Source organism: Caretta caretta, chromosome 3, assembly GCF_965140235.1.
Source record: "Caretta caretta isolate rCarCar2 chromosome 3, rCarCar1.hap1, whole genome shotgun sequence".
In the NCBI taxonomy this organism is placed as follows: Eukaryota; Metazoa; Chordata; order Testudines; family Cheloniidae; genus Caretta; species Caretta caretta.
The window spans coordinates 106,578,516-106,606,364 of record NC_134208.1 but is presented as its reverse complement, the minus strand read 5'-3'; the positions used below and the strand labels follow the sequence as shown (position 1 = coordinate 106,606,364).

Here is a 27,849-nt window from a genome sequence, read left to right as displayed (position 1 = left end):
CTCAGAAGTTCTGCCTTAATGTATCCCATCTCTCTGTAATGAATTCCAAGGGAATGAAAGAGCTCACATTGATATTGGTTTGGCTCACTGCATGTCAGTTTGCTTCGTATTATGTTCCCTGTCTCAGCTCAGTAACACTGGGCAATTGTTTCAGAACCTGGAAATTACTGAAACAAATGAAGGGGGATGGAAATGGACAGTTTAGCCATAGTGTTAAGATGGTTTTGTAGTCTTCATGTGATTTTGGTCATTTCAGCTATAGAAAAACTAAAGTTCTGAGTTAACTGTATAAAACCAAGAACATTCCCATCTGTGAAATGGTAACCTGTCCCTAACTCATCCCATTGTGCATAAATGTTGGAGCACATGTGGTATCCAAGTTATTGTATCCTGTGTATCTTGGTACAAAATATTGCCTGCTCAGCAATAACCTGGAATTCTTTTGTCAGTTCGTATCACAGCCTTATCTTTATTGTAGTTTAGTTTCTCTTTTTGCCTGTTTTAATACTGACATTATACCATGTGTTTGTGTCTGTGTGTCTGTATATAAATTGTGTCTATATTGTGAGGTCTGCAGGTCTTTTGAATTCAATATAAAGTGACTGATAATATCATATAGTTTTTCCACTTCCATTGTCCACATTGCCTCACATCAATGACAAGGCTGTGGCTTTGTAGAAACTTCAACTATTCTTTCTGTGCTTTAACAGTATCCATTGTAACATCTCATTTAAAGCCATTGTGTATGCAGTATGGAAGTAAGAATATCAAGCACATTAAAATGATAATCTGCAAAGACCTATTGAAATCACTAGAAGTCATCATATAGTATGTGCTTTTTATTATAAAAAGCACATGTTCATAGCTGTTCCTCTGTGTGTGTAAAATTGTGTGTGTGTGTGTGTGTGTGTGTGTTTAAGCTATTTTAAGTATCTGGTTGTCCTAGTTAGTATTGTGGTCCTTATAGATAGATAGTCCACAGAACTGCATTTGTAAAATTAGTGAGGTATGATGTAACGTTAAGGTTGTTTATAGGTGAGCAGACCTACTAAGGACTAATTGCCATGGATAATTCTGCTTAGAGACTAAACACTGTCATCCTTAAGGTTTCTGTGGTATGTTGTTTTAAAATTATTAATAAAGGAATTGCTAATATTTTGTTCGGTTAGTCTGTGCATTCTGAAATGTTTAACTATCAATGAGTACACTTCATTGAGTGAATAGCTTTTCTATTTTAAATTAAAACAACTTCCTATTAATCTGTGTTACTCAAAGCATGGTTTAGTATGAAGGAGGATAGACAGAGGCAAGGTTGACACAGCTTTTAGTGGCACTAATTAACTGAGCACCATTAGCTCTCTCACTCTAGCTTAAACCTTAGTAGGATTTTACCCATTAGCAAACTTGCAGTGTCTCTCTCCCTTCATACTTCACAGTTGCAGTGGTTCATGTTCATCTTTGCATCTGGAGCAACCTTTTTTTTTTTAACTTTAAAGTGATATTCTAGAATTTTACTTTGTTTGAATTATCACCTCTCAAAAACCATTCTCTAAAACTGAAGTTTAATACCATTGGTAAAAAAAAGTTAAAGGCTTCTAAGAATGTAGATGTAACTTGGACTTGAGCTCATGAGTTTTCACTTATGGGGTTAGAAGAGTACTCAAGCAACAGTCTGGATTTGAGCTCAGAATTCTTCCATATTGCAGCAAGACTGATTCAAACAGCAAAACCATCCCCTCTTCGTGAAAGGTTTCTAATGATATCTGCTGTTTATCAAAAGCAATCAAAGCAAACGCTTAACAGGCAGACAAGAGGAAGGACATATTTCAGTGTTGTAATTGGAGAGTAATAGAATAGTGAATGGATCAATGAATTCTCATTTACTGTTTGGAAACTTCCCCTAAATTGGCATTACTCCATTTTTGCTTCAGGAAAATTATACTATAGAGCATGGTAATTTCAGATAATGGACTTATCTGACATTTCCATGCTCTCTAAAAATTTCTGGGAGACTGTGCGATGTAGCTGGATAATTCTTTTTTTTCTAGACAGTTGACATGAAATCATGGTACAAGTGTAAGTACAGTTCTCTCGGCTAAGTCACCAGAGGATGATGTTCACATCAAAAAACACTACACTGTCTGCTTAGGAAAGGTTTGGACTGGCAGAGTATGTGGTATTCCAGGTGACTATTGACCTGTCAGGGATTTGTAGGCGAGTTTATCCATTTTTTTTTTAAAAAATGAGAGACTGAATAAACAAGTATGGTTTTCTGAAAGATAGTTCGTATACTACAAAATATTTAAACTGCCCTTTTTTTCTCCTGGAATGGCTTCTAAATTACAGTACCCACAATATTAACTAAATTGTTTCCTTGTGTAACTCCACTGAGGGTATGTCTTCACTACCAATGTTAAAGCGTTACCACAGCAGTGCTTTACCGTGGCCGCGTAGTCACGGCACCAGCGCTGGGAGAGAGCTCTCCAAGTGCTGTAAAAAAACCCCACCTCCACAAGGGGAGTAGCTACCAGCGCTGGGAGCACCGTCTACACTGCCACTTTACATCGCTGAAACTTGCAATGCTCAGGGAGGTGTTTTTTCACACCCCTGAGCGAGAAAGTTTCACTGCTGTAAAATGGCAGTGTAGACAAGGCCTAAGTGGAGTTCATTAAGGATGAATTTGTCCCTTTTGTATTTTAAATCTCAACAGTAAAGGCTTGATTGGTCTTATTGATTCTCTTTTTGTAAAAGAAGACCATCATTCTCAGTACTTTTGATGGCCAGTGCTTATCTGATTTCCCAGTAACAAAGATCTCGAAATAAGAAGGTGTTACTTCGGTCACTGACTCCCCCCTTTTAGAGTGGTAGCCGTGTTAGTCTGTATCGGCAAAAACGAGGAGTCGTGCCCAAATACATTTGTTAGCCTCTAAGATGCCACAAAGACTCCTTATTGTTTTTGCTGATTCCCCCTTGCTTTCTGAAAGTGTGTATTATGCTATATACTTTAAATGTGTTTGTCTTTTTACATGTTTTTTCTCATTCATTCTCTTTTTCACTCATTCTCTTTCTTTCTTTCTCTCTCACTCAACAGTCTAGTCTGTTAGACTGCATATCTCAGTCTTGCGTTAGCGCCTGCTGTTCCTTGGTTCCATGGAGCCTCAAGGTACCTAGCCACAATGGAAGCATCCAGCTGTCCTAGCTGCAGCTTGATGTTACTGTAGCATTAGCATATCTGGACTCTTACTGTGCTTTTATTCTTTGTTCCTCACTTGCTGCTGTTTTTCTTTGTAAAAACAAACAAAAACAACCACCACCAACAGTAATGTTAAATCCAGCAATGCCCTTTTTTCGCATTAGCTCAGTTGTCTGCAGCTCAGGATCCTTGGTTTACTTGATAAACTAACACATTTTCATGGCCTTTGCAAACCTGTTAACACTCGCTTCTCTTTAAACTTCTGCGATGAGCTGTATGTTTTATTTAATGGCTATTTGATGACAATGATCTAGTTCTATTAGTGATCAAAAGCTTTCAAATATTGTGATTTGGACGAGCATGATTTGACGATAAGGAATGCCAGTTGCACAGAGTACATGGACTCAGAGGTGCATCATACTGTGCCTTTATTTCAACAAACGGGTAGAAAAAAGTACTTCACGCTTGTTAATGGGGCAGAAAATATATATTTGTCACTTGGCTCATCAGGGCTGTTGGTTTCCTTTTCTTTTCAGCATTCTGCAGTCCTTAGAAATCAAATTTATTAATAGTATTTACACATGGGAATTGAGATTTGAAGCTGGTATTTTCCAAGGCATCTCAAAGAACTGGATGCCTAGCTGCCCTAGGCCCCTTGGAAAACCCTACATTGATGTGAGTTGTGGGAGCTCTGGACTTGCTGAATTGGCTCTTGTAACTATATTGATCTTCATTGGTGACATTTCCTTCAGTGTATACAGGCTGAGAGAGGCCTGTACTGCTTTGAGAGCCATAGGTCCTGCATTATGTTGCTTCCTGCTTCTTAATACCCCAAGGATGTGACAGGCTGGCAGTTGTGATGTTGTTGTGCCCACATGGCAGAAACAAAATATCATAAGGGGCATTGTCTAGGAAACAGTAAGACACTGAGGAGATAATGTAATGAAGAGATTAACAAAAGGGTACTGTCCAAAAGGAAAACTCATGTGTATGTTGGATGGGAGTTTCAAGAGGCCAGAGTGATTTAGAGGCATTCGTCCTATTGAAAGTTAAGGGAGGTATGCCTCTAAATCACTTGGCACTTTTGAAGGTCCCACCCATTATCTTCAAAAGATTGTTCAAATGGTAGAATTCTAATACACAGGGAAATAAGTAAAGAAGCACTGTCGCAACAGAGAAAAGAGAAGGAGATAAAGGTGATACTAGAAGACTTGATGGTTTCTTTGTAGCTAAGTCATTTCTACTCACAAAAAAATGCTCCCTTAACAAGACAAAAAGAAAAGGAATACTTGTGGCACCTTAGAGACTAACCAATTTATTTGAGCATGAGCTTTCGTGAGCTACAGCTCACTTCATCGGATGAAGATGAGCTGTAGCTCACGAAAGCTCATGCTCAAATAAATTGGTTAGTCTCTAAGGTGCCACAAGTACTCCTTTTCTTTTTGTGAATACAGACTAACACGGCTGTTACTCTGAAACTTAACAAGACAGTGAGTGATAAGAGTTCTGGGGCAAAGGCTAAGGGGCTGGTGAATTAGTCAAGAAAACTGGAGATAAGTCTGTTCAGGTTGTCCATTTTGAGATAAGTAATGTAAGAAATACTCACTGTACCTGAAAAGAAGTTCCAGCCACCTTGCCTGGCAACAGAGAGGTGGTTAGGTTTCAGATGTTGTTTATAATAGGAAGTGAATGACTGAGATACCAATAGCAAAGTTGATAAGTGAGACTGAAAATGGTAAACATATAATCAATAATGAGGATTCTCCCAGATTCAGAGGCATTTGAGGATTGCCACTAACTGGACCAGTAGATGACAAATTTAATGTAATTGAATGCAAATTCATAGTGAAAGTAGTAGTGATTCAAAAAAGAGTGTGGAGTACACACACTAAATGGAGTAGTTACACAAACTGTGGATTGACCAGGATAGAAATGTAAAGGTGTTTGGTTTGTGTGGGGTGTTTTTTACAGAATAGTACTTGAAGCCATCAAACTAGTATTTGCCTGGAGAAGAAACTGCAAACAGGACAATGAGATACATGAATAGAAAGCTGAATTGATACTATTCTTATCCAAAGCTCTGCATAGACCTTAGATCTCAGTTTTGCTTATCTGTTCAAAGGAGTTTTATTCATAGAAATGGTTGCAGGGTGAATGGCATGGTTAGACATTTCAAGGTTTTTTTTATTGTAAGGGCAAGTTTCTAGAGGTTTAATTTGTCATCTGAGAAGACAGAACTTCCAGGTGACCTTCTAGAAACCTTTGGGGCACAGTCTGTCTCTATTAGGAGATTAAGAGTAAACAGGGAATTTAGGCAGAACATGCTGTGAAATAATCAGCCTGGAGTCAGTTGCCAGTTAAGGTCTTTGAAGCAAATAGTATACATCTTCTGAGGAAGAGAAACCATTTTATAGGTAATTGGAACACTGACGGACAGAATCACAACACAATGATGAAGAGCACAGAGGAAACAGCCTTGCTGAGTCTATTTTCCTGTAGGCCAGATTTTCCAAGGAGGAGATCTCACTCCAACCTCTGTTTTAGTTCAGATTTTTTTCTATAATATCCGTGGCGCACATCAGTGAAAAATTTGTATGTGGTCCAAGTTCATCATTTACATGTGCAACAAAAAACTGAGCATTCAAACAGTAGCTCGTGCAAAGATATGTGCCTACAAATTAGAAGCCATACCTTGAAATTTGGCCCTATTGGTCCAAAAGAAAAGCTAGCATGAAGCAGAGAATTTTTACAATTTTTACAATTTTAAAATGGGAAAGTTGCTTTCTGTTATTTCAGATATACTCTGTGTTTATGGCTATACAGATGTGCTATATGGCTAGTATAATCTCGTCGTATGCCCCTTGCACTACCACTGTGATGTAATGTGCCTTATTTGATAAAAGATATTCCTGCAATTAGAACGGTCACTCATCTAATCTACATACAAGGCTGTGTGCACTCGCCTAGAAAAGTAGATGACCTTGAAATATTTAAAAGAGCCTACTCCCGTAGTTGGCAAGCAATCTGTGATCTCCTATAATCGGCCAATTTAGAGATGAACCATTTCAATGCAAACGGACCCAGGCTGCTGTCTCTCAGCAGGTAAGCTGTGCACAGCTTTGTAAATGTGATACCTTTTCAGGACACTGATGTGGAAAAGTGTAAACAAATAATACCACCACTACCACGGTTAGTACCCTGGGAGCAGGAATAGGAAGAAGGGGAAGTTGTGTGCTTCAAGAAGCCAGTACAATGGGAAAAAATCATCTGTAGCTGGAGCTTGACTTCCCACTGCACCCCCTAAAGCCCCAAATTTCCAAAACTCCCTTTTAACAGAAATACAAAGGTGTCCTCTAGCTTGAAAGAGCAGCTTCCATTGAAATAGCATTTTAGTTGCAGTCAGCACAAATAGTGCTTTGAATCACTTTTCACAAGGATCTTCACCCCTGATATTTGTTTGCTCATTTGGCTGGTCGATTCATTTTTTTCCCTCTTAATTTTCTGAACCCTTATTTTTCTGAAAAATGGAGGCAATTGCCCCAGATCTTTGGATAATGAGGATTCCACCATAGTGTTTTCTCCCTCTAGATGCTGTCGTTTCCCCTCCATCCGTTCACTCCCGTGTACAACAGCTTCATTTAAAAGAAAAATATTGTCTGTACCTTTTGTCAGAGTACTTTCCTTGAAAGAGAAGGCAAGCTTCTTAACTGAATAGCTCCGTCACTTCTCATACTGGAGCAGCCCCTGGTGGTGATTGCCTGATGACTGCTGAAACCTAGAGCACCACATAGTTTCAATATGACAGTTATCGATTCTGACAGTGTCAAGTAACCAGAGGAAAAGGAGGTTACTGGAGCTTATCACCAGCTTATCACACACAGGGCAAAACTGTGCTTCAGATATGTACCCTTGGTCCGTGAACCAAGGAGAGAGGAAAAACCTCTGAACGGAAATAATGTTACTCACCATCAAACAGATTCTGACTACCCCACTGAAACAAACAAACACACTGTTTTCCCTTTTTGTTCTGCTGTCCTGTAGCAATACAGGTTAACCCCACTTACAGTTCAGGGTCATTTGCCATTTTCATTAGAAATCTATTCTACCTCAGCTATATTTTTTTTTTAAATCAAATTGGGCTGAAATGTGGCATACAAGCTGCCGTTCCTTATGTGACAGTGTTTGTTCGTTTTTCTCCATTGTTTAACGCATGCAGGTTTGTTATAAGCTTCAGTGGTGGAAAAAAATCTGTTGAGGGTTGAGATTTGTTAAAGCAATTTAGACCTCAGTCCTCTGCATGAAGTGATTCCCGTTGGCCTTCAGTGGAGCATACCCATACTTTTTATGGGCAGGCTGTGATATCCTTACTCTTGCTGAGTAGTATCTCACTCCACGAGTAGTCCTGCTGGCTGCAATGAGACTACTTGCAGTGTCAAGTACTGTTCATTGTCAGTAAGGCTATCACAATTTGGCTTGACGTTTTTTTCTTATAAGAAATTCATACTGTTGTATACCTTTCTTTTTGTAGTTCTCAGTACCTTCCCCAGAAGAGGAAAAGCTTATTAGCATCAAGAGAAGTAGAACACCCATTTCAAATGAATGTTGTGATATCGACACCCAAACTAACTGGACCAAGTCACTTCCGTTGCCGACACCAGAGGAGAAAATGCGACAGCAAGCACAAGCGGTCCAAACAGATGTGGTTCCTATTAATGTAACTGGTAGGCTTCTAATTTCAGTGGTGTTTAGAATGCCTGGGGGGGGACAAACCCTAGTCAATATTATTTCTTTATGTGTTACCTGAAGCACACAATTTAGTTACATCACCTGAAATAATTACTAGTTACTGCACCTCTATTTCAAAATATTGTGAATCCTAGTCAGACACTTAATTTAATAAAGAAAACCAACAGCGTGGTCTTGAAACAGAATAAAAATTGATGAGATCTAACGGGAAAATTGATATCAATTACATTTTGCAATGGACTACAACGAAAATTTGTAATGGAAAATCATCTGCTTTAGTACTGGCAATGATTGTCAGGATTTTATCTTAAGAATTTACGGAAGGGAAGTTATCAAAAGATTTCTGTCTCCCAAAGCAGGAGAGTTTCAAAATTTGGAGAGAAAAAACCCCACACCTTTTATTATTGGTGGCCAGAGGCTTACAGGGAAAGAATAAGGGTGAGGATATAAAAGAAGTTGTTGGGCAGCTTATATTTATGGCTCTTGGGAGGAAATTTCCCTTTTTATATGTGTATTCCATATTTCCTTAGTATCAGTAATATAAAAATGTTGTGGGTGATTTTAGCTGCATAGTTCCCATTTAAGACTATGGAAGTTACACTGCTGAAAACCAGCTAGATGCAGAAAAGTTTTTGATGTATCCCACATTAGAACTTTCATGAAAGATTAAATCATCACTTAATTCTTCCTTGTGTCTGAGTATTATAAAGATTGTATATTGTAGGTTGTTCAGGATATGTGTGTTTATGTTTACATGCCAGAAACAGGAAGATATTCAGTATCTGACTTATATCAAACCTCACATGGCTTCCATTTGACTCCAAGCTTACCATTATATTATAATCAACAGTGTGTGATATTTGATTTTGTTTAATAATTTATTAAGATGGGACGTTCACTTCTCCTGTTTGATTACTAATAACTACTTAATACACATCCTTTTTATTAATATATTTTTGTGAAAGAACTGCATAGAATTAATGCTGAATGTTTCCATTGGTGAAATTTTACAATGCTATACACCTTCAGGCCAATAATGAACACTACAAAGAAATCTGCAAATCAAGAGAAAATGTCATGGACGTTAAAATAAGATAACCAGAAAATAATGAAATGTTTCAAATTAACAGCATAAAGAAATACAACACTGAAGCATTGCAGACCAATTGGCATTATCTTGGAAATATAGGATACACAGGTGCAGAAGATTGTGTTATGGGAACAATGGATTATCTGCCATAATCAATAAGTCTGAGCATGGCTTAGATATTGTGACAGCCCGAGCAAAACATATTTATAAATTGAGTAATCTGCAGTTCACAGTAATAACCTCTGTGTACTGCAACTGTACAGTGGAGACAAACAGATTGGAAAGAAGGGGTGGGAGGAGTAAAAAGATAAGAGGTCAAGTAACTGCCATGGGTTTAATTTAGTTATACGGTATTGGAAATGTTAATGAATCTGTACAAATTGTACTTGTAATTTCATCAAGTTGTGTAACAAACCTGGCTTTCTTTGAAGTGCTTGTTTTGCACTCTTACTCCTTTTATCTAAGTGATAGTAAGGAGCTATGAAAGTGATGACAGGAAAGCAAAATTACTATTAGGTATGTAAACTGCTCTGCATGAGCCACAAGTTTCCTTGTCTCTGAAATTATTACTGTGCTACTTAAAAAATAATGAATTGAGTGCCATAGTGAAGCGGATCTATCCTTTGTTGCAGTCTATTACAGGTTTCAAAAAATTCACTCTTTCCCCCAGTGTAACTTTGTTTTATAAATTTCCTATGTTAAATTTACTTATATGGGGGAGGAAAAAAAATGCAGAATGAAAACTTTGTTCTGTGCCACTCTTTAAGCCATGCTGTGCAACATACATAGCAGCTTTTGTTCCTTTGCTTGCTCTTTTTTAATAACTTGTGACTCTTACGTTGTTTGCACAGAAGTGGGACAGAAATCCCTATTCATTACTATTTGACCAAAATAAAATATTAACCCAAGAAGTAGCTTTTGGAAATTGAAAGCATTTTTGAAAGTGCATTAATAATGAATAAGCTACAAGGCTTCTTACTGGGGTGTGTACCACATGGCAGTGTTCTGGCAGTTTAGCTCTTCAGTAGGACAGATTGCAATTAACACATTAGTGTTACAAATCTGGTGGCTGGTCTGAAGATGCATGGTTACTGCATGAGGCTGACAAGCTGCTGACTAGACATCCAAGTTTGGAAATAGATTCTGTCTTTAGGGTAAACAGGGGCTGAGCTCATTCTGCAAGTGATTTTGCTCCATTTTTTAGTGGTGGAGTGGTGGCCAGCAAGTGCTTTTACAGCACGTTCTACATTTTAATCAAGAGACCTATAGTGGTGTCCACTGCAGTGGGTTTTCTAGGACTATTTTCCAGCTGTAAAAGTATCTGGTGGTGATGGGTAGGTTAAACAAGGGCGAAAATGAAGAGCAAGGGCCTGATTCTGCAAAGAAGCTAAGCATGTGCTTAGATCCTGTTGACCTTTTGTCCCATGATTTAACAAGTAAGACAGATAGACTTCAAATGAGGACTTTGAAGGACATTTATTATAAACCATTAAGAACAAAAATGAATATTTTTTTTGTATTTTTATTAGACCCTGATAAATATGTATTTTAGCCTCAAACAGTGGTCAAAATAAGACTGAAACATCCTGATTTGATTAGTTTAACTTAGGCCTTGTCTACACTACAGGGGAAATTTGATCTAAGCTACTTAGTTTGAGTTACGTGAATAGCATAACTCAAATCAATGTAGCTTAGATCTGCTTACCACGGGGTCCACACTACGCAATGACGACAGGAGAGCAATCTGCGGTCGATTTAGTGGGTCTTTACTAGATCCACTAAATCGACCGCCGATGCATTGATTGCTGCTCCTTGATCCCCCAGTAAGTGTAGACAAGCCCTTGGTTTGTTAATGTGGCCTCTTTATCCTTAACATTCTTCATCCATACAAATCAATATAAATTTGGGCCTTTTCCTACTGACTTTACTCACATGAGTAGTCCCAATTAAACCAAAAAACTGATTGCATGAGTAGTGGTTGCAGGATTGGATCTATAATTAACATAATGACTTTCACATGTTACATAATCTATACTGCAAAATCAAAGGCAGAATAAGGCAAATGAGGACGGAGTGGCAGTGTTAATCATCAGAGGATTTTCTTGTTTGAATTCTCTTAAATTACAATTAAAATTTTATTTTAGTCTGGAGGATTTGTGATTATAATTGTCTTTTTGTTTTGCATTCTAATTTCCTCAGAACCCACTGTCTTGTGTGTGACTGTTTGTTTTTTAAATGGAAGAAGAAATTTTTGAAGAAACAAAAAAAAAACCTTCTATTGATAGTTCCATCCAGTTCTTTGGACCTATCATAATGTGGGTAGAAGTATTAGTTGTTCATCTGAGGGCTGGATTAACAAATTATCCTGAACCTTCAAGCAATAAGGGTCCCAGCATCTCATAATATTTAGGGTACGTCTATGCTGAAATAAAAGACCCGTGGCACAGCGGCTGAGTTTCTGACCCAGGGCAGCCCCAGGTGTGTGTGTTTTCTGCATAGACATACCCACAGGGTACGTCTATACTCCAGTCAGGACACGTGATTGCCATACATGAGCTAGCTTGCTAAAAATAGCATGTTGCCATGGTGGCATGAGCTAGCCGCTCAACAAGCCTACCCAGGACTTGTGTATGTCCTTGAGTGGCTAATCCATGCTGTCATGGCTACTCTGCTATTTTTAATGAGGTAGCTTGGGTATGGCTATCTGTGCTGGTATAACACCACCTGATTGCAATGTAGACATACCATTAGAGTAGTAGTAGTGTCCTCTAAAAGTGGGCATTCTGCCACAATGTTTTGGGGCTTCTCTATCATAGATCCTGGGGGAATGCCCCCCCCTTACTTTAAATATGACTTTATTTAAAACCATATTTAAATAAATGCCCCCCCACCGCCTTACTTAAAATGTGGCCTTACTTTAATTAGTAGAACCCTGAACATTGAGATGAAATAGATGCACTGTTACAGTTGCAAAGATTTTGGTTAGCAAGAATGCTATGCATTGGGACACAACGATCCATTAACATTTAGTCATATTCTTTGTATAGGATGAATGGAACTGCTACATTTATTATTCCTGTGTTTTCAGGTGTCTGCACACAATCTTTTGAAACGTAAAATGTTGTAGAAATTATGGTATTTTCCTCACTACCTGTATGACACACAATGATGTGAAGGAAACCAGGAGAAAGACGTATGAGAAGTACATTAGCTACTGTGTACGTGCAGTAGTCACTTTTCAGAGGTACATAATTTGGCCATTGATTTTTTTTTAAATTACTGAAGAAAAACACAGAAGAAGGCAAGAGAATACTCATGCTCAAGTGTGTATAGCATCTCAGTTTTTAAAACTCTGCCCCCAAATAAGGGCAGATTTAAAAGTGCTTAAACTAATCTAAAGTGAATTTGTATTTTAAAAATTATTTGTGGGTTTTTTAAATTAAAAAAAAAAAAAAAGAGTTTGAGCACTGTGATCTAATTTTAGCCGGGGAATTAACTTGGCTGACAATTCATAAGCCAATTTTGATCTTCGTGAGAATTAAAATGGCGAAGTTGTGAACCCCTAAAAAGTGAGTTTCTAAGGAAAAGCTGCTCAACCTTAACTGGAGAGGTGCTGCTTCTGGGTTCCATTATGATACAGTACATGGTCACTATAAGGCTTTCTCCAGTAGTGCACTCTGATAGACACGAGTTCTTCATTCTGTACTAGTCCATTTATTAATGTTCCATTTATAAAGGTTTGATAGTAACTAATATTACAGTTTATTAATACTTTTGGCCTTTCACTTATGGAGATTGGGATTGAAATATAGCTGGGATCATAAGGAAAATTAGTTTGGTCTCATCCTGGTCACCAGTGGATGTTTACCCACATCATGAAATAATTATACAGATTCGATACCGTTGCTTTGGCATTGTTTGCTTAAGAATGGTCAGCCTGAAAAAAAAATATTGCAGGTCAAGGTTTAGATGCATTGGTGGAGCTGCATGAGGAAGCTAGCATTAGTCCTGCCATCACAATGTCTGTCCCTAAATGAACAGTATTAGTCTTTCATTTTCCGGGAGCAATCAAATTTGCTGTCTTCCCCACAAAAAACAACCCATAGGGGGGCCAAATTCAAGCCTGATGACTTTAGTGGAATGGTACTTGCTTCAGTCAGATTTGAATTAGGTACAGGGAGTCAAAAATCTCATATACCATGCATCTTTCTATAATGTACATGTTCCTCAAGCCTTATGGTGACGATATGCTGTATCTTTTCCTTCAATGTATACCTTCACTGTAGGACTGAGCTAACATCATTTATTAATGCCTTTTTTTCATTTCTACAATGAGCTAGTGGAAGAAAGTGCATGATGTCAGCGTGCTTGAAAGTAATGTTGCTTTGCTTGTTCTACTACACATTAGGGGAGAATTTCGACCGCCAAGCCAGCATTCGGCGGTCTCTAATTTACACAGACACTGTGGTAAGACGGCCGAAGAAAGTCAAAAGGAGAAAGACTATTACAGGAGTCCCTGACAACATACAAAAGGAGCTAGGTATGGCTCATCAGAACTGTATTCCGTCACTATTCATCTTCACTGCTTACCATTACTAGACTAATAACATTTACCAGTGCTTATGAAGCCAATACAGTCTGATAGCCTATTAAAGTTCCAAATAAATGTGTGCCCTATTGCAAAAGGCATGTTAATTCAAGCCAAATCATTTGTGCATCTGGAAATTAAAGCTCTTTGTTTGCTGATTTCAGTCAATTGAGGGGAACACATTATTTGAAAAAGTTGTGTACTGGGACAGTCGAAATCTGCAGGGATGTAAAATCCATGCATTTAGAATCTTTCTACAGATTTTGCCCTATGCTCCAGAATATAAGCAACCATTTAAATAAAAAATGAAGTGTTTAGGCATTTTACTTGTGAAGAATGCATTACCACTGTCAACCAATTAATGGTTGTCTTACTGGATCTGCAGCCTCTCACACTGAAACAAAAATACCCAAAGAGCCATCCAGTTTCTCCAGTGTAGTTCAGACCTAATTGTGACCTCTTAAATGCCAGTATTGTTATCTATTTCATTGATCGTGCTTGACATAGACTAGACATTTAGTAGTAGATTAACTAGATGTTTAATGAGAACACTTCAATGTCCTGATGTTCAACTCCATTGCATGTTCCAGAGGAACAATTTTCTAGTCAGTGCCAACCACCCTACTTACGGTTGTGATCTTTTTCAGATTTAATAAATTAGGGATGTTTGAAGGTGGTGGACTCTGGGTTTTGGCAAACCCTTTCAAACTTTTTTTTAAAGGCTTATAGAACTAGTCTGAGTAAACAATTCTTTATTTTTCCAGTCATTTAAATCCATGCTTTTTTCTGTTTTAAAGAGAATTGTTTTCTAAATCATAATTTTTTAGCCAAAGGGAACTCCAGTAATTATATATTAAAGTTATAAGAATTTCCCAAGAACGGAGGTAGTGCCATAGAGATGGTAATATATCATGTGTTGATTCTTTCTTTAGATTTTCTCCCTCCTGCATTTTTTCCACCCATTTTTCCCATTCTTCCGTTTTTCCCCACTCCATTTTTCAGTCTTCGAAGCAGAACACCAAACTTATGATGTTTGAGACTGAGTAGGTTTGAAATTGAGCAAAGCAAACTCACCTGTCCGAATTTCTGACATCATAAGGTGTCAGGCTTATAGATACTTGAATGGGAGAGCTACAGGGAAACCCAGGTGCAGTACAAAGTGGTGCTGTAAATAGAGCTGTTCCCTCAAAATCCATAATGAAACAATGTCCCAGTGTGGGAATCCCACCTTTCTTTTTGCTACCAGGCAAGATTCGCACAGCATAACACTGTATTGAATCTTCACATGGGCAACTTTATATTACAGCACCTTTTGATGTTGTGACGAAATGACACCGTTTTCTACCTATAATGATTTTGAGATTCTCTTAATGTCCTGAATGCTAGGCTTGTAGGATGCAAACCAGACCTGGAAAAGTTGGATTTGTGAATTCAGAAATGAGTGGCAACCCGATTAGGAAGCACTGTGTGGAGGATGTGGTCTTTTGCATATTATGTAAAACCAAAACTCTGGATATGTGTGCACATTTTATGCCTTTATTTTTACCATCTAAAATGATTGATTATAATTTACCAGCTGAAATAAATAGCAAATACAGATGGCATCTGTATTATGCAGAAATCTTCCACAAATGTCTTAAATGAAGGTTGCCTTTTGCTAGTTCTGCTTTTAAAAATGTTGAGACCACAGATTTTATGGACCTGATTCTTTGTTCTTATGTTTCTGTGATGTGCTGAACACAGAAACAGAAGGGGCAGGAGTAAAAGGTGACTTTAAATCACCTTTCATTCCCTGCATTTTCTCAGGCTGTTTGAAAATTTGTTTGGCTCCTCGCTTAAGCTACAGTAACCTCTGGGCTGCTAATCTATGCTCTGGCTGCAACAGCTTCTTACGGACTGTCCGCTATGTCAGGAGAGGCAGAGCACAGCCACATGCCTTGCGCTGGGAGCTGTTATATTAGCTTCACAGAACCATTGTGGCAGTTCTGCACCACACAGGGAGCAAACTTACACTCGGGGGATTCCCTAGGAGCCATTGTTGCTCCCTTAATGCCTAGCACTTATGCAATTTTAATAGTAAATATCAAAACACTTTTCAAAATAGGTCAGTATCATTATCCCCATTTTACAGGTGGGGAAAGTGAAGCACAGAGAGGTGAAGTGACTTGCCCAAGGTCACCCGCAGTAGCAGAGTTGCGAAAAGAACCCAGGTCTCCTGAGTGCCATTCCGGTGCTCTGTCCACTAGGCCACACTGCTTCCTTGCAATAGATGCATGTAATCCATTCTGTTTCCCTAACCCTATCTCAAAACAAACAATGTCTTGTTAAACATACCACGGCTCATTTTGTTTGAATGTGGATCCAGATCAAATCCAAATCAAGCAATTACATTGTGCCTGTCTACATTTTCCCTGTGGTTTCAACTGAATAAATCCCTCTTCATGTCTTCCCTAAAGACTTGCTGTGAATGGCTACAATGTTTATACAAGAACTGAAATCTCTGGACACATCAAAGTTGCCATTCACAAGCTAAATAATCAACCCATAGCAGACTTGTTACATCTTATTTGTTCTTCAAAAAGAAACAGAAATATGAGATTACCTCAAAGCTCTTATCAGAGTGGACTATTTCTATTTGTTGTTATGGAGCTGGAAAAGACTCTATAAGGCTGAAATGTTGGGGTTTTCCCTGTTTCACTGTTTTCTTTTGATGAATAAAGACAAAATATAGCAAAAGTCTTTGTCTGTTGTATATGAACATAATAGTTTTGGTGTGCGTAGTGACTTTGAGGCCATTGGAATTTAACCAAATATTCTAAAAGGGAACACTAATTGCACCCATGAAGATCCCAATGGAAAATATCTTTAAATATTCATATTTTGGAGTGTTGCCCTTTTGCCATTTCAACAATGAGCAAAGTGATCCTTGTACATAGTCTGTAAAGCACTTTGAGATCCTTCTGCATGAAAGGTGCTCTATAAATATAATACATCTCATGATGGCCCTTGACTTGTCCAGTAAAGTAGTTGTTCTCATATTCACACTGGCCAGATTCAGAGTATTAGACCCCTAACAATTTAGAGATACCACCTAGAAACTGCAAAGAGACTAATTTTAAATATGTTAAACAATACGGTTGCTGAACAGTAGCATCTCTTAAAACTATTTAACAAAAAGGTGGGAGGCGAGAAAGGGTGTTAAATTTCTACAGACACTAACACCCTCGATTATTTTTACATAGCTCTGAATTATCTGCATCAACTACATAGAAACCATAAAACTTAGCCTCTGTGGAGCAAAATTTGAACAAGAGACAAGAAACGGCAAGAAAAGTCAGAGACAAATGATCCAAATCAATGTACCTGCATGACTTAGCTTCACTAAGGGCTTGTCTACACATACAGCCATTGTCGCCCTTAGTGAAGTCGCTGCCTACACCGACAGGAGAGCTTCTCCTGTCAGCGTAGGTACTCCATCTCCCCAAGAGGCGGCAGCAATGTTGATGGGAGAAGCGCTCCCATGACATAGCACTGTCTACAGCAGTAGTTAAGTCAGTATAACTGCATCGCTTGGGGTGTGGCCTTTCCACACCCCTTAGTGATGTAGTTATAGTGTCATACGTTTGTAGTGTAGACCAGGGACAACTCTCTCTGTCTCTCTCTCTCTTCTGGATGTGGCATTACTAAAGCAGCTACTTTCCATCACCATTTCCTTTATCACACTCTAATTCTTCTCTGGATGTCAGGATGTACCTTTTTTGGAACTGGTGAATCTGGGTTACACCTGTCAGGAAGTAAGAACATTCCCCTCTTTCTCTTACAGAAGGGCAAGTATCAGGGAGAATCTACTGGAAGACTCCCCCTCTTTTCAGCTCTTTGTAAAGTTCACCCTCCTTTTCCTATACCTCTAGGCTGTGGACTGGACCAAAGACACCAACATTTTTTCACATTTTTACAGTCCTACTTAACTTACTGCGTACATACTCTGAACTGACTCCTTTATCAGGGATCTAGCCTAACCTGATCCAATGCTGCCTTTACCAAGACCTGACGCTGTCTTGCTTGTGGATAAGCTTCCGCCATAAACCTGCACCAAAGCAGTTCCAATGGGCTACTTACTTCAATTATTCCAGGCTGTAGGTCTCCTATGCTCCCTCCCTATATCTCTGCACCAGTCCTACAGCAGGAACCACATCTAATCCTCCATTATGGAAAGCAAAGCAGGTCTTCCTTTGTCCCAACAGGGATAGGTTCAGTACAGGAAATTGCTTTAGAGTTCTTTCCTTGCTTGTTTCTCCCCCTCACCACTTTTGTCAGGCTCCACACACATTCTGATTCTTCACCTCTGAACAGCCTGGCACCCAGCCTCTGCCCTATTCTGGTCCTGGGGAAAAAAACTCTCTAAACATACTATTCTATCCATTGCTGCTGTTCTCACATCACATCTTCAATAACAGCGTTCACAACTCTTTTTAACATAAGGTCCAATTGAATGTCTCACAATAACCTCCCCCTTTTTTTAAAAGGAAGTGGTTTTAAGGGCCAGAATTGAGATCAGGTGCTTTTCTTTGGCTCCTGTCTCTAGCATTTGTTTCCTGATAGGTCCCCAAACACCAAATCTGTTTGTGACAACCCATCAGTGGTCAGGATGGATATGTCTGACAGCTGAATCCAGAATGGTCACTCAGCACCTGCTTTCTGGTAGGGCAGATCACATCACTTGGTTCTCACCAACTGTAAATGTTCCAACTGACACTTTTTAACTTCTTATAGTTGGAACTCTTTCTTGTAAACAACAGCTGAGAGAAAACAATTCCTGTGAAGTCCCAGGTAATCATCTCAGAAAATTTTGAGCAGCTATGACTGCAAATGATACTACGTTTAATAAGTAAATCCATAGGTGTTTTGTTTCCTGGGGGATTCAACTAACTCCACCAAGTTCCTGAGCCCAAGTAATTGTAGTATACTTATAGAAATATTTTTGATTTGCCCCTGATCTCTTGCCTTCTCATCTAGAACTCCAGATGACTAGAGGTTCTACAGATATGTATAGATTCCATGCCAGTGTCAGGGAACTCAAGCCATGGGATTTCAAATCCTGGTCGTCTCTCAATGTCTCTATATATACATATCCCACATAGTCCTCAGAGAGGATATTATTTCTTTTAGGGTCACTGGGCATTTGTGCTGTTCACTGGTGGTATTTCTGATAAGGCTGCAGCTTCTTCTGAATGTCATTGAGATACTTGGTTTTGGGCTTAATCCATTACACTTCTATAGTACCATTCATCTGAGGGTCACAAAGAGCATTCCAAACGTTAATGAATTCACAGTTAATAACACTCTTAGGAGGCAACTAAGTATTATCCCCATTTTGCAGATGGGGCAAGTGAAGCACAGAGAGGTTAAGGATAACGACCTTGCCCAAGGTCAGGTGTTAGATCAGTGGCAGAGCAAGGAACAGAACCAAAGCTGTCTTGATTCTCTGTCCAGTAGACATTCATCCATTAAACATTCATATTTTCAGGAAGCAGTGATGTTTATAAGGATCCAACACTTTTTAGCTGACAGTTCTGTGGAGTACTGTGGGATTTTTTCCCCCATCAAATGTCATAGATGCTGTATGGAGCACCCAGTGCAAATACATGTGCTTGTAAGTTGATTTTTGTTGTGTAGATATTCTATCTCTACAAGTGCCCGGGGAAAACATAGAGGAGGAAGTGACTCAGGCTGCTCACATGTGATAACAGGGATAGTGCTGGCACTGCACATGCCCCATTCCTTTACCCAGCTTACCACGTTTGGAGAAGGCCTAGCAGTAAGGCATAAGTTGGGCTAAGTTCATGAACATGTAGGAAGGATAAGTGAGAAGTGCATGTGCTAGAAATAATCATACAGCCAGACACAGAAGGTTTGGAAAGAGAGATTGCTTATACAGAGGTTGAAACAAACACAATATTTTGTAACAACAATATTACTCCTTTTTCTCTTATCCATCTCTTCCGTTTGCACCCCGTTTTACCTCAGAGTCCCGCCTTGTGATGATCCTCAATTAACTGTGGCTGCTCTTCGTCAGAGTAATCACTGTAGAGTAGCATGAGGCTCTCCCAGCTGCATTTCATCGAATCCTAGGAACTTAAAGGCAAACTCTTTCTCAAATCTGCATGATTAATCTACAATGGCTAGATGTCTTGGTGACTATCCAAGTAGCCACTAGAGTCAGGGGATACTGATCTCTGTCATGTGACAGGGGTATTTACCTTTGTAAACCTGTCCCAGGTCAACTGAGTCTCTATCCAGCACTTCTGATTGGAACCCTATAAATATATGAGCCCATCTTGACTTAGATAATCAGTTTTCTCTATTTGCTCTTAAATTGTGCCCTAATTGAGCTGCCTGATTAATAGTCCCAGTAATTCCCAGCCTGGCAACAGGTTGATGGGTAGGATGCTAGGCCCAGGGTCTCTCACGTGGTCATGCACAGCACTAATCAGCAAGCCAGTGTGCTAGGCACCACCATTTTAAACCTCCAGACATGATGATGATTATTCTCACACCGCACTTGTGCAACATCTGTAACTCAATTTCCATTTCTGTAAAAAAAAAATTGCTGATGTCTGCTTAAATACCTCTACAACCAGATGGGCTTTTAGCTGATATGTGGTATCCTTCCAAAGCTCAAATTATCTTCCAGCATTTCGTGTAGTGGCAGACATAACTTCAACCTGTTATTAGATTAAAGGTTTCTAAATTTAATATTCAATTAATGGTTTGAAGTTTTCCTCAGAAACTCCTGCTGAACAATACACATTCCAGCAGCTGTAGCAACAAAGACAGTTCAGGTTAAGAATTTTGGGAAAGCCTTCATAAAAGTGTGTAAGAGACAATCTGGCATCTGATGAGGAATTCCAAACAAACTGGGAAACAACAACAAAAATTTCTCTCCAAAGTTCCACCAAGCTGGGGTTAACCCACAGCATTTTAAGCGAGGCGCAGTGAGTTCCCACAGATTTCCCTGCAGATTTCTGTTGTCCCTGTACAAGAAATGGAACTGGAAACAGGTACATAGTTGTGCAGTTAGATAGGGCTCACAATTTCCGTTGATTTCAAAGGGAGTTGTGTACTCATCTGAGGACAGAAATAGACCAATGCAATTTCACAATTTGTCACTTTAGTCCTTCTTTTTAACAGAAAATTTTTAAAACCTCAAAGTTATGTTCTCGTTAAAAACAAAAACAAGACACTTTTCAGAATATATTACTTGAAACAATTTGCCTACATTTTAAGGCCTTATCCATCAGCTGTAGCTATGTGAGTGGACGCTTGCATCTGCACAGAGTGCCCCTGATTTCATTGGGGCTACACACTGGTTGCCTATTACAACTGTGGACCCTCAATGAAGTCATGGGACTCTGCAAGGGATCTGCCTACATGGAGCTGATTGTCGTACTGGGGCCTAAAGTTTTAGCTACCTTCAGTAAAATTTTGCACTCCTTGCATGTGCATAAGGACTGCTAGATTAGGCCCTAAATTGTCCTGATATTTTTTTGTTCCAATCAGTTTAAAATTTCCATGCATATTTACAGTAAATAAATTTGTCCCAGTTACTTATACTCTAAAATTCTCAGCTTCTTGTCTCGGGTCAAAATCTATGGTGTTGTCCTGCTTTGTGAATGTTACTGTTATGCTGAACATTTAGTTTCCCTATGTGTAACATTTTAAACAAATGTGAAGTGCGTTTCCATGTATTTTTAAAAGTTGCTTGTGTAGAGGAACAAATTTAGCTTATCTTTTTATATCTATATATATTGAAAAGAAATTATCAGCCAATCAGAATGCAAAGATACTGTATACCTGCTGTGATGCATAACTGCAGTTTATTCTCAACAGTTTCCTACATTCTGTCTTATTTGTCCAATCACAACTGCTATTACTCTGTCATACACAAATTCCTTATCTCTATCTCTAATAATAATTGTCACCTGGTCACATCACAGGGGCCGGGATCTTTGTGATGTCTACCTTTGTGTTTTTATAGCACTGTGCAAAACAGGGCCCTGACCCTGTCATATAAATGCAAATAATAAAAATATGATTATTGTTGTTATACGGCTCTTTCAATAACTAGACTCTGATGATACAAATCTGTTCCTTGATTGGCTGCTATAGTCTGTCGGCTCTGATAGGCTCATGTACTTAGAATTTTCAAGCTGTTTGCCAGCAAAGAATTATCTAATTTCATTTCTCATTCCCTTGGCTGAAGCAGAAAAACTCTGCATTTTCATGAGAGCAGAAGAATCTACACACGAGCAAACAAAATGGGCTTAAAAGGGCTTAAAGTTTACTTTTTTGCCTTTGAAAAAGTAAAACAAATTCAGCCTTTTATGTGCTGCTTTCCCTTTAGAAGCATGACCCCAAGTAATACCCTTCCCTCCTCCTCCAAATACTTTTTCAGTCTGATAGATGCCAAGAATAAGAATAATTGAATATGCTTTAAACTGTATTTAAAACTGAATGGGGAAACACTTCTTCTACCAATCCAGTTGTGTTTAGCAAATAAGAAAGAAAGCAGGTAGTGGGAGAGGGTGCCAACTCAGACACGCCACTGGGTCATTTCTGAGAGCAGCTTGCAGGCAGGAGTTTTAAAGCAACCACTTTCCCTCTGTTCCAGCTGTTTTTAGTGCCGTAGCAAGAGTCCAAATCTGTAGATGCGGGCTCTGAGACTCACCGCAATAGGTTTTAAAAGACAGTGTAGACAGACTCTTTCCTCTGCTGCCTCTTCCGTTTGCAATTTACTGTAGTAGCACAACTGCAATGGGGATTAAGAGCCCTTCCAGTCCAGTTTTAAATGCTGTTTAAAGAACAATATATATGGTGGTAATTTCTTTTTCTTGGCACAAAGACCTATAAAGGTATAAATCTATAATAACCTGATGGTCCTTTCTGTTGATTTAGTAATAGCTGTATAGAGGGCTTCTAGGCCCTGCAGTAATACAAATAATAAATAACTATGATGATATATCTTGAACTAATACATTCTTCATCCTTTGACTTCCAAGTCTGTTTACCCCAGGCTATGGTATTTGCCTCATAAACAGGAAGCACAGTGGTCTTCAGCACCTCTGTTTGCTTTTTAAATAAGGGATGTGGGTATTTGATGGTGCTGGTCATTGGAAGATCATTGGTTGAATTATTTTTCTTGGTTCTTCCAAACCCTTCCCCTCCTCCTAACCCCCCCCCCCCCCGCTTTCTTCTTTTACTGTATATACAAAATAGTTCCACTGGGAAATAGTATTTAATCCTTTACAGATTTAGGGAATATTTTATTTTTATTGCTTTCATTAAACATTTGCTTTATTTGTGATACAACTCCTCCCACTGTCAATTCTTTAGCCCACACAAAGATTTGAAGAGATACTGGTGCCTTCTGAAGGACTTCGAAAAGAATAGTGTTTAGAAACAGCTTAGCAGATTTTAATTTTTTTTTTGAAGAATTTCTTTTCTTTATTCTTTGTTTCCCAAGATGTTAACACAGAACCAAGATTTCCATTTCTCAGGCTTTTGTCTGTTCCTGCTGCTTCCCTTCTGGAAGTCGTGTAGTATTATTTGGTGTGTAACAAAGTGGGTTGCTGTGGAAATTATTATCATGTCATAAATAGAAGATGTCATGTGGAATAAGCAGTGGGAACACACAGGATTCCATAAGCTAACAGTCCCTTGTAATAAAGAAAATGGGAAGAGAAATGTAGAAAATATACAATACATAGGCAGAGTTTGTTGGTACTGCATGGTTTTTCAGAAGGCACGAACATCTTTCCACAGCTGTATAACCTCCAAGGGCAAAGGGAACAATGATCTAATAATGAATGTGACATATGATGTCTTTTACATTAATAAGAACATGGAAATAGTGAAGTAAATACTTGTATTTTCGAGGGATAATTGTTGTTTTATTTTGACTCCAGCAGTTGGCACTGGCCAAAGTGACTTCCGTGGGCATTCGATGTATGTCCCAGATCACTATTCCACATTAGGGAGACTAGACAGTTACCGCTCTGCTATGCAGCGATCTGAAACCAAGGACACCAGCTGCCAGACAGAGGAAGTCAAAGTTGTGCCCCCTTCAGTGAGAAGAATACGAGCACAGAAAGGACAAGGGATTGCGGCCCAGATGTCACAGTTCTCCAGCTCATCTGGAAACATGTCTGTGATGAGTGATTCCGCTGGGGTCATATTTGTCTCTCGCCTAAATAACGACATGGGTTTTCATAGCCTGCCTCGACCTGGAGCAAGAGTGTCTCTGCAGTCACTAGAACAAAGGCAGAGCGTCTCTAACCAGACAGAAGACATCACTGGCACTTTGTCACACCAGATAAGCAAGTTGCAGGTTGATAATAGTGTGGTCCATATAAGGAATAACCCTAGGACTGGGACACTGCCAAGGCCAAAGTCCCAAGAGGTGAGAAGTTATGAGAGTGAAAAAGCTGCAAGCCCAGCATGTGTGGTCTCTCCTCATGCTACATATTCAACCAGCATCATACCAAATGCCACGATATCATCCTCTTCAGAAGTTATTGTGATTCATACCACCCAGAGTGCTGGACCATTGGATAGTAAAATCACCAGCTCACCTTCCTACACAAAACCCAGAGACAGTCCTATTGCCAACAATGCAGTAAGCATGAAAGAAGATCACCATTCTTCTAGTGGTAACTGGAGTGAGAGCAGCTCAACGCGCCACTCACAGACCTCAGACACTATCTCGTCTAATGCTACCATGATGCTCTCCCTTGGTGACTCAGCAGTATCTCTCAGCGCTCCAGGAAATGTGGAGAATGGGTCCCAAAGTCTGAGCGATAGCTGTAGAAACAATCTCCCTTTCCAAGGCCACTCCCAGGATAGCGATGGCAGGAGTGAATCCAGTTTTTCAGGGGACAGATCACAAAGCAACAGTATAAACAGCACAGAGCACTGGGTGTACAAATCTAGAGAAAATGATGAGACTCCCTCACACAAGCCAGCCTATGCCAGTGCAGGTTATTCCACTCCTGTAAGCAATGTGAGTAGCAGCAGTCTAGAGAGAACTTCTGTCAAAGAAGATTCAAGTTCTCTGTATTCACTGGACCATGATGGCTACTACACTACCATGCATATGGACTCTGGGCTCAAGTCAGGTAAACTTTCCAGTAGTAATAATGGTTTTGGAAACCCCAGGCACAGTGTGATTAATGTTTTTGATGGAAATGAGAAGAAAAATCAAGACGAACGGTCAAGCAACAGTGACAAATCCCTCATACGAAACATATCTTTGAAAAAGGCAAAGAAGCCACCTCTTCCACCATCCAGAACAGACTCTCTCAGAAGGATCCCAAAGAAAAAAACCCAGTCAAGCGGACAGGTACTTGATGAAACACTAATCGCTACCCTCCAGCATTCACTGCAGTTAAACCTTCCGTGCAAAAATGGTAGCTCCCCATCCCAAAGTCCATGCAGTGATTATGAGGATCCCTGGGTGCTGCGCTCTCGCAGCCAGAGCTCCGTGAGCGCAAGTAGCAGCATGATGTCCACAACAGCGCCAAATATGTACTCTCTCTGTACTGTCACCCCATCACAGAGTGACACAAGCAGCATCAAATCAGAATATGCTGACCAATGGGGTTACTACAGTGACTATGCTGGGATGCCAGACGGTCAGTTCAAATGCCCAGTGGCTCGTTCTGCAAGCACTACAGCCACCCTCAATGATTACAGCATCAGCCACCTCAGTGACGGCTCAAGGGCTTCTACGTCCCAAGTGGCCAGCGGACTGGCCAAACCAAAGAACACGTCTCCAGAGAAGTCTCACAGAGTCACATCACCATCTAGTGGGTATTCTAGTCAATCAAATACACCCACAGCACTTACTCCGGTGCCTGTGTTTTTAAAATCCGCGTCACCAGCAAATGGGAAACCCAAGTTGAAACCGAAAGTGCCTGAGAGAAAATCCTCTCTGCTATCTTCAGTATCCATCTCTTCATCCTCCACTTCTCTTTCTTCTAATACATCTACTGAAGGGAGTGTGAACATGAAGAAACTGGACCCAGCCCTGACCTCCCTTCCTGATGCTGCTGGTCCTCCACCTCCACATTTCCCTGATCATCCTCTCCCTCCTCCGCCCCCTGCCCCAGCAGATGGAATCGATCTGCCTCCACTACCAGCCTCTCCCAGCTTCCCCCCACCCCCGCCAGAAGCTGTTATAAATTCTTCCTTTCCCCTGAGTGGTCCATGGTTTCCTTCTCCAACACAGGAAACGTCCTTCAGTCCTTTTTCTGCCCCTTCTCCTCCCCTTCCATCCCCTTCTTCCTCCATTTTCCCCAGTGTAGTACTTCCACCAGCACCGCCTCTTGACTCCAAACTGACACAAGATGCAACTAAATTCACACCATATTCTTTTAAGACACGTAATCAGGATGATTCTGGCTACAGGGCAGAGAAACAGCCAGCCAACAAGCAAGACTCCAGTAGGCCTGTAATGCCCTTAATAACCACCAAAGCACTGCAAATGGTACAACTGAGGTCTGTGAAAAAATGTACAGGCGCACAGACTGAACAATCAGCTGGATCTATTTCTGAAGCCAACCCTCAGGAAAAAGCAACTATAATTTTCTCATCACAGCCTCCTCTAAAACCATCTCTTTCACTAAGGCTCAGTAACAGCCTGGATGAAGAGACGAAAACTCATAGTCCTTCCTTCGAAAGCTTAGTTCAAGCTCCTCCTCAAAGTTCACTGCCAGATCTCAGTGACAGGGCACCTGAGACCAGCAGTGGTCAAAATCCTGGAAATGCAGCAGGTCTAATACAAACCTTTGAAGCTGATGTATCAGGAACAAACACTGAAGAAGCACCTCAGTCTCCTGTGCAGAATGAAAAATCTCACTCTGGCCTTATTAGTACACCATTTCAGATGCCATTGGGGTCTCCGAGCAAGACTCAGGGTATATCACCAAACAAGAAGCCACCTCCTGTTTCCAAGAAACCCAAACTGTTCCTCATTGTGCCACCTCCACAGCTAGATTTTACAGCAGAAAAAATAGCTAACGAGAGTGATCCTGTCAGAGGCATATCAAGTCCAACTAGGAGAGAGATTGCACATTACGAAGAAGCAAAAAATTGTCTTACAGATGGACTCAGTTCCAATGAGATGGACTCGGGCAGCTTGGTTCCTCAGGGCGGAGCTGCTGGTTCCACCTTCTTTGAAACAGTGGAAACCAATGTCTGTATGGTACAGCCTGCTGCATCACCAGTTCAAGAAGCTCCCAAGCAGGAGCAGCAGCAGACCACTTTGGATGAAGGAAGCAGTTCAGACAGCAATGGAGACGACAGCAGTAACACTGACAGACATCTATCTCAAGAGGATGAAAGTGGTAAGTCTCTCTCTTTTTATCCTTCAGGAGAAGCAGGAGCTAGTTTACTGATGATGGGGGGGGGGGGTTGGGGGAAGTGTGATAGCTTTCAAATTTTCACCCATAGAAAGGCAGGTGTGATACTAGACTAAAAATCATAAGGATAATTACAGGGCTCGGATTAATCCCTGATAAAGAGTCTCTATCTCCGTCTTACCCTCTAGTCAGAAAAGCAGTGGAGATACAAGCAGTATTTTATTAACCACATCATCTGTTTTAAAAATCCTAGGAAAATCTGATTAGATTGAAGAATTTCGGTGACTAGTTTTAATTGAAGCCCTAAAAAAAAAAAAATCTTAAAATGTAATTTTGTGCTGTGTATATGTAAACAAACATAGGCATCTCAGACACTGCAGTTCCCCCCCACCCCCAAAAAAATTGTGAAATCAGAGAAATACTGAGAAAACAGTATGTTCAGTACATCCCTTCAATGTTTCACTTACTGTAGTGAAGAATGCAGAGGGATGCTTTAGCAGATAATGTGCAGTTTGGGACTCCGGTGACGGCCTATCTGTATTTTTTTATTCCTTCTGATTAGCTGAGGTGTTTGAGACAGACACAACAAATAATTCTTCACTGCCAAGCAACAGTTACAGGGCAGGGAATGAGGAAGTGGCAACGCCAGCTAGACCAAGAACTACTGAGGATCTGTTTGCAGCCATTCACAGGTACTGCAGAAGTTGCCGTCCACTAACTCTCTCACAATTCAGTTAATAGTCTCCTCCAAAGAAACCTAATTTTGATCATTTTTGCTTTTACTACAAAACCCTCTTTATTTTCTAGTAAATAT

General features: G+C 39.9%; 1 protein-coding gene across 12 annotated transcripts in view; it reads left to right on the top strand.

Moving 5' to 3' along the window:
• NHSL1 (NHS like 1) overlaps positions 1–27,849 on the top strand; it is a 258,713-nt gene that overhangs the window by 222,731 nt on the left and 8,133 nt on the right. For 5 of the 12 annotated variants that reach the window (XM_048844373.2, XM_048844380.2, XM_075126775.1 and 2 more), the window contains exons 4-8: positions 3,092–3,163; positions 7,722–7,914; positions 13,438–13,569; positions 23,583–27,020; positions 27,598–27,727. In XM_048844373.2, the coding sequence (XP_048700330.2) occupies positions 3,092–3,163; positions 7,722–7,914; positions 13,438–13,569; positions 23,583–27,020; positions 27,598–27,727 (3,965 nt within the window). The remainder of the gene's footprint in view (positions 1–3,091; positions 3,164–7,721; positions 7,915–13,437; positions 13,570–23,582; positions 27,021–27,597; positions 27,728–27,849) is intronic. The other 7 variants (XM_048844376.2, XM_048844383.2, XM_048844375.2 and 4 more) reach the window with 6 other exon arrangements.